This window comes from Sapajus apella, unplaced genomic scaffold (genome assembly GCF_009761245.1).
Source record: "Sapajus apella isolate SASKATOON/1434 unplaced genomic scaffold, GSC_monkey_1.0 scaffold18, whole genome shotgun sequence".
NCBI classification, from domain to species: Eukaryota; Metazoa; Chordata; class Mammalia; order Primates; family Cebidae; genus Sapajus; species Sapajus apella.
In genome coordinates, this window is record NW_022436958.1 from 16,503,684 (window position 1) to 16,518,326 (window position 14,643).

At 36.0% G+C, this 14,643-nt stretch overlaps 1 protein-coding gene across 8 annotated transcripts in view; it reads right to left on the minus strand.

The window, feature by feature from the left end:
* Nucleotides 1-14,643, minus strand: part of PRPF40A (pre-mRNA processing factor 40 homolog A) — a 58,783-nt gene that overhangs the window by 34,591 nt on the left and 9,549 nt on the right. For all 8 annotated transcript variants that reach the window (XM_032286270.1, XM_032286268.1, XM_032286271.1 and 5 more), the window contains exons 3-4: nt 2,888-2,968; nt 1,298-1,328 (exon numbers count right to left, since the gene is read on the minus strand). In XM_032286270.1, coding sequence (XP_032142161.1) covers nt 1,298-1,328; nt 2,888-2,968 — 112 coding nt within the window. The remainder of the gene's footprint in view (nt 1-1,297; nt 1,329-2,887; nt 2,969-14,643) is intronic.

Genomic DNA, 14,643 nt, shown 5'->3' on the forward strand with positions numbered 1-14,643 from the left:
CAAACCCACCTGGAGGCAGTGTGAAAAGTATTCAACTTTGCCTTTTCTCTCTCTTTTTTTTTTAAACTATAATAGGTATCTATCTTGCTTATTCCTTGTTCTCTACTAAGTGTATTACTAAAGCACTAATAATGCCTCTAACCACTGATTCTATAGCTTTAGATTCCTGGTAAGTTTATCTAAATTCCAGATTGTGCTGTACAAATCAGACACCAGATATTCCTTTAAATTAAATTTAAAATAAGGTTTAAATTAAAATTTAAATTAAGATTAAATAAAGCTTAAAAAATTCAGTTCTTCAATTGCACCAGCCACGTTTCAAATACTCAATAATTGCATATGTCTAGTGGCTACTGTATTTAGCAGTACCGATTACAGAACATTTCCATCACTGCAGAAAGTTCTATTAGATGGTACTGTCCTATGCTATTACAGGAAAATCCTTAAGGGATTCTGAAATGCATGTTAGTCACAAAACTCATAATAATCATCTTGAACTTTAGAAGCTAGTAATTTAAATGTACAAATAAAAAGAAGATGGAGATTGTATGTAAAACAAAACAAAGTTCATATATACTGAAAAAAGAAGCTACTATAGAAGAATCTACCATACTCAAGCTACTATAGAAGGTAATTATAGAGCCAATGCATCTTAAGAGTAACTAATAAAAGTTAATCTAATTTTCCAGGATTGCTGAGGGTAACAGTACTCAGCTCTAGATATCTAAATAAAATAAAATAATTGTACTAGGTATTTCAGAACATTTTAGTTTAAATAAAGAATGAAATCTGTGAAACGTCTTAAGTCTCATTTGAACCCGCAGAAAAGCACATGGTATATTTTAAACAACTTTCAACCAGTAGGGTTTAAAACAAACAAAAATCTTGTCATAATCGTGGGATGAAGTTCAGCATGTGGAATGTTAATTTATGTGGAAAACTGTGTTCATGAATACTGGTAGCATTACTATTATATATTAAAGTTTCACTCGTCAAAATGGCCAATTATTGGGAACTGATATTTATTCCAATGACTATTAATACAAGGGCCAAGCAGGTGAAAAGAAAGTAACTCTGAAGTAGTCTAGAAGGCCAAGAAGGGCTCATACTAAACACCTGAAGTATAGAGCCACTACATCATTCTGTTTGCTAAGTACAAATATGAACTCAACCAGAGTTCATTCATTTAATATATACTCTCTGAGCACCTGCTGTGTTGACAGGACTACCATTAAGTATGAGGTCTAATACATACCACTATACATAGTATACATACCACTATACATAGTATACATACCTGCTGCTACATCCATACTATTTACTCCTGGCTGTAAGAGAAAAATGAAATTAGTATTATTCATCTTTTAAGAAAGTATTTTATATAAATTCCTCATAAAGCACATTGAAATCAGTACTTGCTATGTATAACCCTCAAACCTCTAACTCAAAGATTCTTAGTAAAACTTTTACTAGTCTCAGTTCCCCAAGCTTGCTATAAATTGTAAAAGAGATTGGCAACCGGGGGCTATGGAAGCAGTTTAAATGTTATATAGTCACCAAGTGTACACAAGTACTCAACCCTTTACCCACAATCTGGAAACCAAAACACTCTGAAAACCAACTTTTTTCAAATATGGTACCAAAACTCACTACAGTGGCAAACCTGCCCTAAATGAACATGAAATTCCACAACCTTCATTTATCCCAACCTCAGTGAATATCCATTAAGTTTTGCTTTAATAATACTAACACTATAAATTAGATGGCACTGCCCTGGACCCCACAGGAAACGTTTACATATTATATGCAATGTGTTACTCCCCAGTATTATAAAGAATTCTTGAAATGTATCTGGTTTTAGGGTTTTGGGTGAGACATCTGCAAACTTACCACCCCAAGGGAGTATGCCACATCTGTTCATTACAACCACTAGGGTATCAGGTAAAGATAAATAAAAAATAAAGAAGTTAAACTAACTTTTATTTCGTAACAATTTATATGGCTATACTACCCAACAGAGGTGGTAAGGCTGTTCAAAAGATTTTCTAATTAATTTGCCACAGCCGAAGTCTCAGAATTAGATTTCCAATTAAATCCTGATTTCTAAATCTAGTATTAAATCTTATTGTATCAATTTTTAATTAACACTCAGTGAGGCAAATATTTACCATTTAAAACTTAAATGTTATCAGACCAATAAAGTTTCTGGCTCACAATGTATACTTTTCAGTATTCTGGTCTTGTTTAAGAGAGAATTAATCTAATAAATAAGGATGTACATACAGTATAATGTCAATATAGGGGAAAAGGTAAATGCCTATCATTCAAGTTACAGAAACTAAATCCAGGACAAGCACAGGGGCTCAGGCCTGTAATTCCAACACTGTGGGAGGCCGAGGCAGGAGGATCATTTGAGCCCAGAAGTTTGAGACCAGCCTGGGCAACATAGGGAGACCTCAGCTCTACAAAAAATTTTAAAAAATTAGCTTGGCATAGTGGCATGTGTCTGTGGTCTCAGCTACTCAGAAGGCTGGGGTGGGCGTATTGCTTCAGCCCAGGAGGTTGGGCTATAGTGAGCTGTTATCAGGCCACTCACTGCATTTCAGACTGGGTGACAGAGCACAGAGCAAGACTGTCTCAAACAAACAAACAAACAAACAAACAACAAAAAAAAAACAAAGAAAATAACCCAAGATGGATTAAAGGAAAAAAAAAAGAAACTAAAACTGAAAGCTCACAGTAATTCTCATACTTTATTACAGTACTACAGAGGCACTTCAATAGCTAACATGATTGCCTATAAAATACATAGATATTATTATTCCATAGATAAAAGCAATCAATCAAAACATTACTTCACAGAAAATAGTTATTTTCACAAGATTACCGGTAAGGCAGGCTGCATGGAAGCCTGAGACATATGAGACATCATCATTCCAGGCATTACGGACGACATCATTCCAGGCATCTAAAATAAAAGCAAAAAAAGGTTACTATAAGACCAAGCACTTAATACGACTTTAAGAATCCCATAACTTAAGATTAAAAACCACTCAACACTATACCATGTGAATAGTATGCTTAGTAAGTGCTTGTTGAATGAATGAAGTACTTTATCAATTATCTATTTTAATATTTATGTCACCGTTTATACATATGATCAAAATTATTTTAACAAGTCAATTTAAAACTTTGGACTATTAGGTTTTTTTCTGGCCTGAATTTAAAAAAATATTAATTTAGTTGTAACACAACATTCATATTTTTCTCACTTCTTTGGAGGAAGAGAATTTAAGATAAAATATTTTCAGCATTTTTCACCTTTGATTTTTCATATACGTATTGAATAAATTTTGCAACGTGGCACATTTCAAAATCCCAGATCAAAGGTGCTTAATATCCAAACAGTGGTTTTAAAAAATACATTAAAAAAAAAAAAAAAAAACAACCTTTTAAAATCACAAATCATCTACCCCTTTTTTTGTACAGAAAACTTAAGGCACATACAAAAATATTTGAAGATATTAGTCCGGTAGCTCAAACTACTTCACCAAGAACTGCCATTGAAATCCATGAATTAATTCTACTAAGTTTGAATATAAATCCTGAATATTAAGACAAGTTTCTTAAGAATTTGACCCAATGCTCATCTATATTAGTATAATCCCATGTTACAATTTTGATTTTAATGACCATTAAAAAGATCTAAGGAAATTCAGGAGGGGACAAAAATTACACACAATAATCACAGGTAATGAAACAAGGTAACCAGTTATTAAACAATTTCAAAGTAAATGAACATTCTGAGAAATAAAACAACAGAAAAGAATAAGCATACAGTCAGTAGGAACACAGAGATTCAAGCCTTCTGAAGGTATGTAAGAACATTCACACACTGAATTGAATTCCTTGTGAAAGCAACCATGAAGCTAAACAAGGCTAAAGTACCTATTAAAATGAAGTACCATGGAGTTAACAGATTAAAAACAACCAATAAACTGCCTAAACATCATTAAACAAGAACTTTTTGACAAAAATTGTTACTGTAAGAATGTGGTGGCTGACTTGCAACATGGTCCAAATAATATATATTTTATTAAGGCATAGAATTTGAAAACAGAAGCACTGGCAAGCCTCTATCATCCAGACTAACAGAATCAGAGAAATAATTTACAAAGTAAGGAGAAAAAAATATAACAATGAAATGAGAAAGAACTATAAGTAAGCTTACTCCCAGCCCATACATCTCCTGCCAACAGATACAACCTTACAATTAATTTTGCTTTAGGCCAATGTAAAATATGCAGAATCAGGTAATTGGTTGTGTGGGAAAGCAACCAAGATGCATGAGAGAAACAGCTGCTACTTTAAATGACCTACATATAAAATCAAAAGCTAGTAACATATCCAAAACTAGAATTCTAAGCTAAATTGAGAGATCAAAGTTTGAAAACTTAAGAGAAAAACCAATCAAAGTAACTTCTCTAAGAATTAAAGGTATTTTTAAAAGTACAGTAAAATCTGCATAATGCAATAGAATATTTAGGTTCTCCTGCATGGTAGCAACAGATTGTACAAATAAATATAATTTCAAATTGAAATATCCTGACTTTATAACATATATAAAGATAAAATCTTATTTAAAAACAAAGCCACAAAAAAAAACCAACCAAAGAAACAAAAAAACCCAACATGTAAGAGTTTACTAGACCAGGCCAATGAGACTTACAGCAGGCAATATTTGAAAATGACTAAAGAACATACAGAGTTTGACAGAGTTCTCTCTTTAACTGTCCTTCTTCCCATACCTAAAATTGTTAAACACCTCAAAAATACTCCTTTAGACTGGAAATCATGGTATTGATTATAGAATGAGATTTAATGTCAAATAAAAAGCTACATTCTCCCTCAGAGATCTCTGTAAATTCTGGAGGTGAAGACTAGTTAATCTTGTTTTATCTGACAAACTAATCCGCAAGTACTAAATTAAATACAACTGAATATCCTGAAAGTAAACAGATCATCAATATAATTTAAATCAAAACTGTGATGTTTACATAAAACCAAATAACAAAACCAAAAATATGCAAAATACTGCATTTTGTATGAAAAACTGTTGTTAAGAATTGGAGAAATTTAAAGTTCCTTTACAGGACTGAGCATCCCAGAAAAGTCTGTTTTTCAAAGTCTAAAAAATCTACTTTGTGGCAATGTTATGACTCCTGTTTTCTATTAATTCTAGGATGCACATAACAGAGACATGTTTTACGATTTCTTTCTTTGAAGCTGAATCTTTCAAAGAATTTGTGTTGATTTATGCCAGTCACTTTGGCAGCACCATCAATCAGAGATCATTAAAAGTCTCTAAGCTATCTAGTCTTTTAACACTTACTGTTAACGGGAATACAGAATGCAAACTTAGGAGAATTGGCTATGGTTCAAATCCTTAAGTGATTTTTCCCACCCTCATCCCAATAACAAGAGTTGAAACATTCAAGTTTTATTGCTCTCTCCTCTGGCCTGGTAGGTATACTTTTTTCACATAGAGGGTATAGTCCTTTGGTGTCTCAGCTTTATCTGTTGAGTGTTTCAGATTTTCCATTTAGGTTTTTTTTTTCACTGTCTTAGGGGCACATAAAATACAGTCATGTGTCATTTAATGACTGTATGTTCTGAGAATTGTGTCGTCCGGAGATATCATCATTGTGTATCATAGAATGCACTTACGCAAACCTGGATGGTTATAGCCTACTACACATCTAGACTATTATGGCATAGCCTTACTGCTCCTCGGCTACAAACCTTTATAACATGTTACTGCACTGAATACTGTAGGCAACTGTAACACAATGGTAAGTGTTTGCATATCCAGACATAGAAAAAATACAGTAAAAATAAGATATTATATGATCTAACAGGAACACCATTGCATATGTGGTCTGTTATTTACCAACACGTCACTATGTGGCCCATGACTGAAATACAGGGTCTCACCATCTCACCACTTAAATGAAGATGAGATTTTGCTTCAAAATGATAAAGGGGAAAAATTCTTAGTTGCTATAATAATGCCACAACATATTCCATATGCCACATCATTCTTAAGGCTACAAAGTGGTAGTTCATATTTACTTAATGTGAAGCATACTGTAAAATCAAAATCATGTACTGCTTTACAAATTAACATTTAAACTACTTTGGCAAATGTGTAAAAGTGCGGTAATTAAGAATTTTTAGTTGTTTGAGACACAAACTTAGATTTCCTAAAATGTTAAACATTTGAATATTTTGAACACTTTGGCACCTTTAAAAAATGTAGCTGATATATAATATTTGATATAATTCATAAGTGGCCAACCACATGTATATTTCATTATAAATCATTAAGATGAATTATCAAGGTGTTCTCAGAAGAATCATCAGTTTGAGGAAAGTAACAAATAAATGAGCAAAAATCTAGGGAGCACAACACAACCTATTCAGTCATTCTTAGCATCCCAGAAACTTTCTAATGTTATATATAAACAAACATATTTCATTTATCCCTCTCCATATTTTAAAAAATGAAAATAAAAAGCAGTAGTAATGCCAGCAGTATTAACACTATAGCAAATTTTACAAAGTATAAACTAAATTGGTCCAATTTTACCATGATATGAAAAAAAAGCACTTCAAAAGTAAAGAACTTCACACGAGGACCTCACAAGTTCTTTCCTTCATAATTTTACTTGTTTACTTCATAGTTTTTCCTGCGAGAATAAATCGCAAACAACTGGACCTATCTTTTGCCTAGTATTCCAAAAAAACCACCTGAAAAAAATATTAACTCCTAAATTTGGTGGTTAAAAAAAAAAAAAAAAAAAAAAACCACTCTTGCTGCAAAGCTGTAGCAGAACACTGATAACCTAAATAAGTTTGATGTTTGCCTTTTTACTTGGGGCTCTTCTTTAAGTGTGCTAAAGTAAAATTCCAAAAGATAAGTAAGTACAGCCTAGATAGGCTGTTTAGTATTTTAAAACAACTATCTCATATACTACTAAGTTATTTTATAAATATATGAACACCAAAAATCTTTGAGTAAATCCAAAAACTGAAACTTTAAAGAGAACTAAACATTCATTCAATTGGAAATAAATGGAAATATCTACATTTAAAGTATCCTCTTAGCAACCAGAAGTAACTAGTGGTATTTTGTGGAAATCATTTAACCCATTTCCTCTTCATCTAAAGCAAGCCTGTCCGCCTGTCCAAACTGCAGGCCATGGGCCACGTGAGGCCCAGAAACAGCTTCGAATATGTCAGAACACAAATCTGTAAGCTTTCGTAAAACATTCAGATTTTTTTTGTGTCTTTTTTTAAAGAACATCAGCTATTGTTAGTGTATTTTATGTGTGGCCCAAGACTATTCTTCCAATTTGGCCCAGGGAGCCAAAAGACTGGATGCCCCTCATCTAGAGCAATATAAATTCAAACCATCATTTTTTGATAAGAAACATTTAGATACATAAAGGATAGACAATATTTGTACAAATTGTAATCCTGTAGAATAGAACCTTAACATGAATTAAGACAAGTTCCAGTATTCAAAATTTACTAAACTCTCTCAACCTACAGAATTTAGAACTGTTGAACTATAGCAATCCCTTCAGGTTCTAAGGAGGTTAACTCAATTACATGATCTTATACTGCTATGCAGCCAATGCAGACTGGCAGAATTCCTACTCCATTTACCAAAGGTGTAATCTTGGCCTAACTTTTTTGACCTCTGTGGACCTCAAATTTTTCATCAATGAGAAAAACAGTACTCATCTGATAGGATTATTATTGAGAACAAATGTGATAATACAGGTAAGACACTTAGAAACGGGCTAATTAAATGATGTAATATATATTTTATTATCTATCACTGCTCTCCATTTAATCAAGGTATCTTTTATGTCATCCCTTCCCTCATCTATTCCTTATCTACCTCTCAAGTACTTCAGTTCGTTTAAGGTATCTAGGGAAAATATTGTAAAACCACCATCATATTCAATAGGAACCATTACATGTCAATCTCAGATTAAGATCATGTTTAGTGCTGGCTCTGGGCCTTACCATTCCCATTTGTAAACTGGACATCCAGTCCATCTAGTCAACCCACTTTTCAGTCAGGAGGATCAAATTCAATAGGCTATATGAATCCCTCAAAGTTTATATATGCATGATGGCAATAATTCTTGACAAAAATTATAGAAATAGAAATAAATGACAAAGAACTGTATCATTTTATTTTTTAAAAAGTTCTAATCATAACTGGGGATACACAAAAATTGTATTGCCTCAATTAAGTCATACAGAATTAATGGCCTTAAAACTTACTCTACAAAGTCATCCAAGCCTTCTTTTAGACACAAGTATACAAGGACACAAGAATGTTATTACCCACTTCCCCAAGTCTTTCAAGCTAGATTCGGTAGTATATCTAGCTAAATCTTTATTTCAGTATAAGAAAGGGTCTAATTTTCTATACCTAACAATATATGATCATAAATATGCAATGACTTAGAAATTACTGAAAAATCATCTTTCAAAGAAGTAACAACTTTCTTGATTCCACATAGCCAAATAGGTGTTTTCAAACGGGAACTTAATGCTTATTTATCAAAAGGTAATTTTAAAAGTCTTAGCCTGAACTGAAGATCAGGACCTAATGACTAGGATCCCATTCACAATGTAATGTGAATTTTGTTTAAAAAGATCAAAGTCTATGATAAGTATAAGAATTTTGTTAAAATCAAAACAAAAACCAAGAGGGATCCAAGATGGTCGAATAGGAACAGCTCTGGAATGCAGTCCTCAGCAAGAACAATGCAGAGGGTAGGTGATCGCTGCATTTCCAAACAGACCAGAAGATTCCCAGGCTGAATAGTGCCATGAGTTTCCAGCACAGCTGTTACAGTTGACACAGCGGGTCTCCGCACAAAACCTCAAACAAATCTGGGCGGCTGTTTCAACCGGCCCTCGGAATGCATTGGAGACAGAGCAACCCATTCAACTGGAAAAAGAGGGGGCTGAAACAGGGAGCCAGGTGATCCCCAACAAAGAACAGCAATCTGAAATGCTGTGGATTGAGAGTCTCACAGCAAGCGCAGCTGGACCCGGGATGGTCCAGCTCTGTTGGGGGAAGGGCATCCACCATTACCGAGGCAGTCCACCATTACCGAGGCAGTCCGCCATTACCAACGCAGACCACCATTACCAAGGCAGACCATCACTACCAAGGCCATTCTAACTACACCTCTATAAACAAAACTGCAAGGAAGTTCACACAGCAGCTCAGCAACACCTCTGCTGGCAGACAGTGACTAGGCTACCTCCTTGCTGGGCGGGGCATCTTTGAAACACCAGGAACTTATAAATAAAGCCCCACCTTCCCAGGACAGAGGCCTTAGGAACAAAAGGCAGTTACAAGTTCCGCTTAAATGTACCTGCCCAGCAGCTCTGAACGGAACAACTGAGCTCACAGCCTACCACTTGAGCTCCTATAAGGGACAGACTGTATCCTCAAACAGCTCCCCGATCACCATATATCCAAAGAGACACCTCATAACGAATAGCTCAGGCTGACATCTGGCAGGTATCCTTCTGGGACGAAGATAACAGAAGAAGAAAGAGGCAGAAACCCTTAATGTTCGGCAGCTGCTGCAGGTGATTCCCAGGCAAGCAGGGTCTGGAGTGGACCTCCAGCAATCCTAAAGCAGAGGGGCCTGACTGTTAGAAGGAAAACTAAAAAACAGAAAGAAATAACTTCATCATCAACAAAAAGGACATCCACTCAAACCTCATCTGAAATTCACCAATTACAAAAACCACAGGTAGATAAATCCATGAAGACGGGAATAAACCAGTGCAAAAAGGATGAAAACACCCAAAACCAGAACACCGCTCCTCCTCCAAGGGATCACAACTCCTCATCAGGAAGGGAACAAAGCTGGATGGAAAATGAGTCTGATGAATTGGCAGAAACAGGCTTCAGAAGGTGGGTAATAACAAAATTCTCTGAGTTAAACATGTTCTAATCCAATGCAAAGAAACTAATAACCTTGAAAACAGGTTCGACGAAATGCTAACGAGAATGAACAGCTTAGAGAAGAATATAAATAACTTGATGGAGCTGAAAAACACAACACAAGAACTTCATGATGCACACACAGGTTTCAATAGCCGAATCCACCAAGCAGAAGAAAGGATATCAGAGATTGAAGATGAACTCAATGAAATAAAATGAGAAGGCAAGATTAGAGAAAAAAGAAAGAAGAAATGAACAAAGCCTATAAGAAATATGGGATTATGTGAAAAGACCTAATCTATGTTTCATAGGTGTACCTGGGTGTACATGAATGTGATGGAGAGAATGAATTGAAGCTGGAAAACACTCTTTAGGATATTACCCAGGAGAATTTCCCCCACCTAACAAGGCAGGCCAATATTCAAGTCCAGGAAATACAGAGAACACCATAAAGATATTCCTCAAGAAGAGCAACTCCAAAGTACATTATCGTCAGATTCACCCCGGTGAAATGAAGGAAAAAATGCTAAGGGCAGCCAGACAGAAAGATCGGGTTACCCACAAAGGGAAGCCCATCAGACTTACAGTGGATCTCTCAGCAGAAACCCTACAAGCTAGAAGAGAGTGGGGGCCAATATTCAACAACCTTAAAGAAAAGAACTTTCAACCTAGAATTTCATATCCAGCCAAACTAAGCTTCACAGGCGAAGGAGAAAGAAAATCCTTTATAGACAAGCAATTGCTGTGAGATTTCGTCACCACCGGGCCTGTCTTACAAGATCTCCTGAAAGAAGCACTAAACATGGAAAGGAACAACCAGTATCAGCCACTACAAAAAGGTACCAAATGGTAAAGACCACTGACACAATGAAGAAACTACATCAACTAACGGGCAAACAACCAGCTAGCATCAAAATGGCAGGATCAAACGCACACACAATAATATTAACCTTAAAGGTAAATGGGCTAAATGCCCCAATCAAAAGATACGGACTGGCAAATTGGATAAAAAGTCAAAACCCATCAGTGTGCTGTATCCAGGAAACCCAACTCACATGAAAGGACACACATAGGCTCAAAATAAAGGGATGTAGGAAGATTTACCAAGCAAATGCAGAGCAAAAAAAAAAAAACAGGAGTTGCAATCCGAGTCTCTGATAAAATAGACTTTAAATCAATAAAGATCAAAAGAGATGAGGGCATAACATAATGGTAAAAGGATCAATGCAACAAGAGCTAACAATCCTAAATATATATGCACCCAATACAGGAACACCCAGATACATAAAGCAAGTTCTTAATGACTTAAAAAGAAACTTAGACTCCCACACAATAATAGTGGGAGACTTTAACACTCCACTGTAAATATTAGATACATGAGACAGAAAATTAACAAGGATATCCAGGACTTGAACTCAGATCTGGACGAAGCAAGCCTAATAGACGTCTACCCCAAAACCACAGAATATACATTCTTCTCAGCACCACATCACACCTACTCTAAAATTGACCACATAATTGGAAGTAAATCACTCCTCAGCAAATGAAGAAGAATGAAAATCAAAACAGTCTCTCAGACCACAGTGCAATCAAATTAGAACTCAGGATTAAGAAACTAACTCAGAACCGCACAACATCATGGAAAGTGAACAACTAGCTCTTGAATGTTGACTGGATAAATGAAATGAAGGCGGAAATAAAGATGTTCTTCGAAACCAAAGAGAATGAAGACACAACATACCAGAATCTCTGTGACACATTTAAAAGACTGTCCAGCGGAAAATTTTTAGCAATAAATGCCCACATGAGAAGCAAGGAAAGATCTAAAATCCACATCCTACCATCAAAATTGAAAGAGCAAGAGGAGCAAGATAAAAAAAAAAAAAAAAAAAAAACTCAAAAACTAGCAGAAGACAAGAAATAACTAAGATCAGAGCAGAACTGAAGGAGACAGAGACACAAAAAAACTCTTCAAAAAAATCAGTAAATCCAGGAGCTGGTTTTTAGAGAAGTTCAACAAAATAGACAGACTATTAGCCAGATTAACAAAAAAAGAAAAGAGAGGAGAATCAAATAGATGCAATAAAAATGGGTAAAGGGGATATCACCACTGATTCCACAGAAATGGAAGAAATGGATAAACTCCTGGACACTTGCATCCTCCCAAGCCTAAACCAGGAAGAAGTCAAAACCCTGAATAGACCAATAACAATGGTTGAAGCTATTGGTCTTCAACCAATAACTTAATTGGTTGAGGTAGCAATTAATAGCCTACGAACCAAAAAAAGCCGAGGTCCAGATGGGTTCACAGCCGAATTCTACAAGATATACAAGGAGGAGCTGGTAGCACTCCTTCTGAACTATTCCAAACAATACACAAAGAGGGAATCCTTCCCAAATCATTTTATGAGACCAACATCATTCTGATACCAAACCTGGTAGAGACTCAACAAAAAAAGAAAACTTCAGGCCAATATCCATAATGAACATAGATGCAAAAATCTTCAATAAAATACTGGCGAATTGATGGCAACAGCACATCAAAAAGCTTATCCACCACAATCAAGTAGCTTCATCCCGGGGATGCAAGGTTGGTTCAACATACTTGACTATAAACGTAATTCACCATATAAACAGAACCAAAGACAAAAACCATATGATTATCTCAATAGATGCAGAGAAGGCCTTCAACAAAATTCAACAGCCCTTTATGCTAAAAACTCTCAAGAAACTAGGTATTGATGGAAAGTATCTAAAAATAAAAGCTATTTACAGCAAACCCACAGCCAATATCATACTGAATGGGCAAAAACTGGAAGCATTCCCTTTGAAACCTGGCATGAGACAAGGATGCCCTCTCTCACCACTCCTATTCAGTATAGTAATGGAAGTTCTAGCCAGAGCAATCAGGCAAGAAAAAGAAATAACGGGTATTCCATTAGGAAAGGAGAAAGTCAAATTGTCTTCATAATTGCTACAAAGAAAATAAAATACCTAGGAATACAACTAAAAAAGGATGTAAAAGACCTCTTCAAGGAGAACTACAAACCACTGCTCAAGGAAATAAGAGAGGACACAAACAGATGGAAAAACATTCCATGCTCATGGTTAGGAAGAATCAACATTGTGAAAATGGCCATACTGCCTAAAGTAATTTATAGATTCAACGCTGTCTCCATCAAGCTACGTATGACCCTCCTCACAGAACTGGAAAAAACCACCTTAAACTTCATATGGAACCAAAAGAGAGCCCACATAGCCAAGACAATTCTAAGCAAAAAGAACAAGCTGGAGGCATCATGCTACCTGACTTCAAACTATACTACAAGCCTACAGTAATCAAAACAGCACAGCACTGGTACCAAAACAGAGATATAGACCAATGGAACAGAACAGAGGCCTCGGAGGCAATGCCACATATCTACAGCTAGTGCTTGACTTACGACCACGTCGGGACCGCAGACCGGTTGTAACATGATTTAGTCGTAAGTTGAGTAGGCTATATGTACAGTTGAAATGGTGCATGCGGAGATGGCAGTGCTGCCGGAAGCTGGTCTGCACTGTCGTACGCCCTGCTGGGCAACATTTGCGCTGCCAGACACGGAGCAGTCGTGGCTAGCGATTGTGGTCGTAAAGTCGAATGGTCGTAAGTTGCACAGGTGGTAAGTCGATCAATACCTGTACAACCATCTGATCTTTGATATTAGATCATTAGAGTGAACCAGCAACCAACAGAATGGGAAAAAATTTTCGCAATCTACCGATCTGACAAAGGGCTAATATCCAGAATCTACGAAGAAATAAAACAGATTTACAAGGAAAAAACCAAACAAACCCATTCATAAGTGGGTGAAGGATATGAACAGGCACTTTTCAAAAGAAGACATTTATGAAGCCAACAAACATATGAAAAAGTGCTCATCATCACTAATTATTAGAGATATGCAAATCAAAACCACATCAGATACTATCTCAGGCCAGTTAGATTGGTGATCTTTAAAAAATCTGGAGACACATGCTGGAGAGGATGTGGAGAAATAGGAACACTTTTACACTGTTGGTGGGATTGTAAATTAGTTCAACCATTGTGGAAGACAGTGTGGTGATTCTTCAAGGATCTAGAAATAGAAATTCCATTTGACCCATCAATCCCATTACTGGGTATATATCCAAAGCATTATAAATGGTTCTATTATAAAGACACATGCACACATATGTTCATTGTGTCACTGTGTACAATAGCAAAGACCTGGAACCAATCCCAATGCCCATCGATAATAGACTGGACAAGGAAAATGTGGCGCATATACACCATGGAATACTATGCAGCCATAAAAAATGATGAGTTTGTGTCCTTTGTAGGGACATGGATAAATCTGGAAACTATAATTCTCAGCAAACTGACACAAGAACAGAAAATCAAACACTGCATGTTCTCATAGGTGGGTGTTGAACTTAGAGAACACATGGACACAGGGAGCGGAGCATCACACACTAGAGTCTGTTGGGGCGGGGGGAATAGGGGAGGGATAGTGTAGGGATAGGGATACCACAGGGAGAAATGCCAGATATAGGTGACAGGGGGGTCGGAG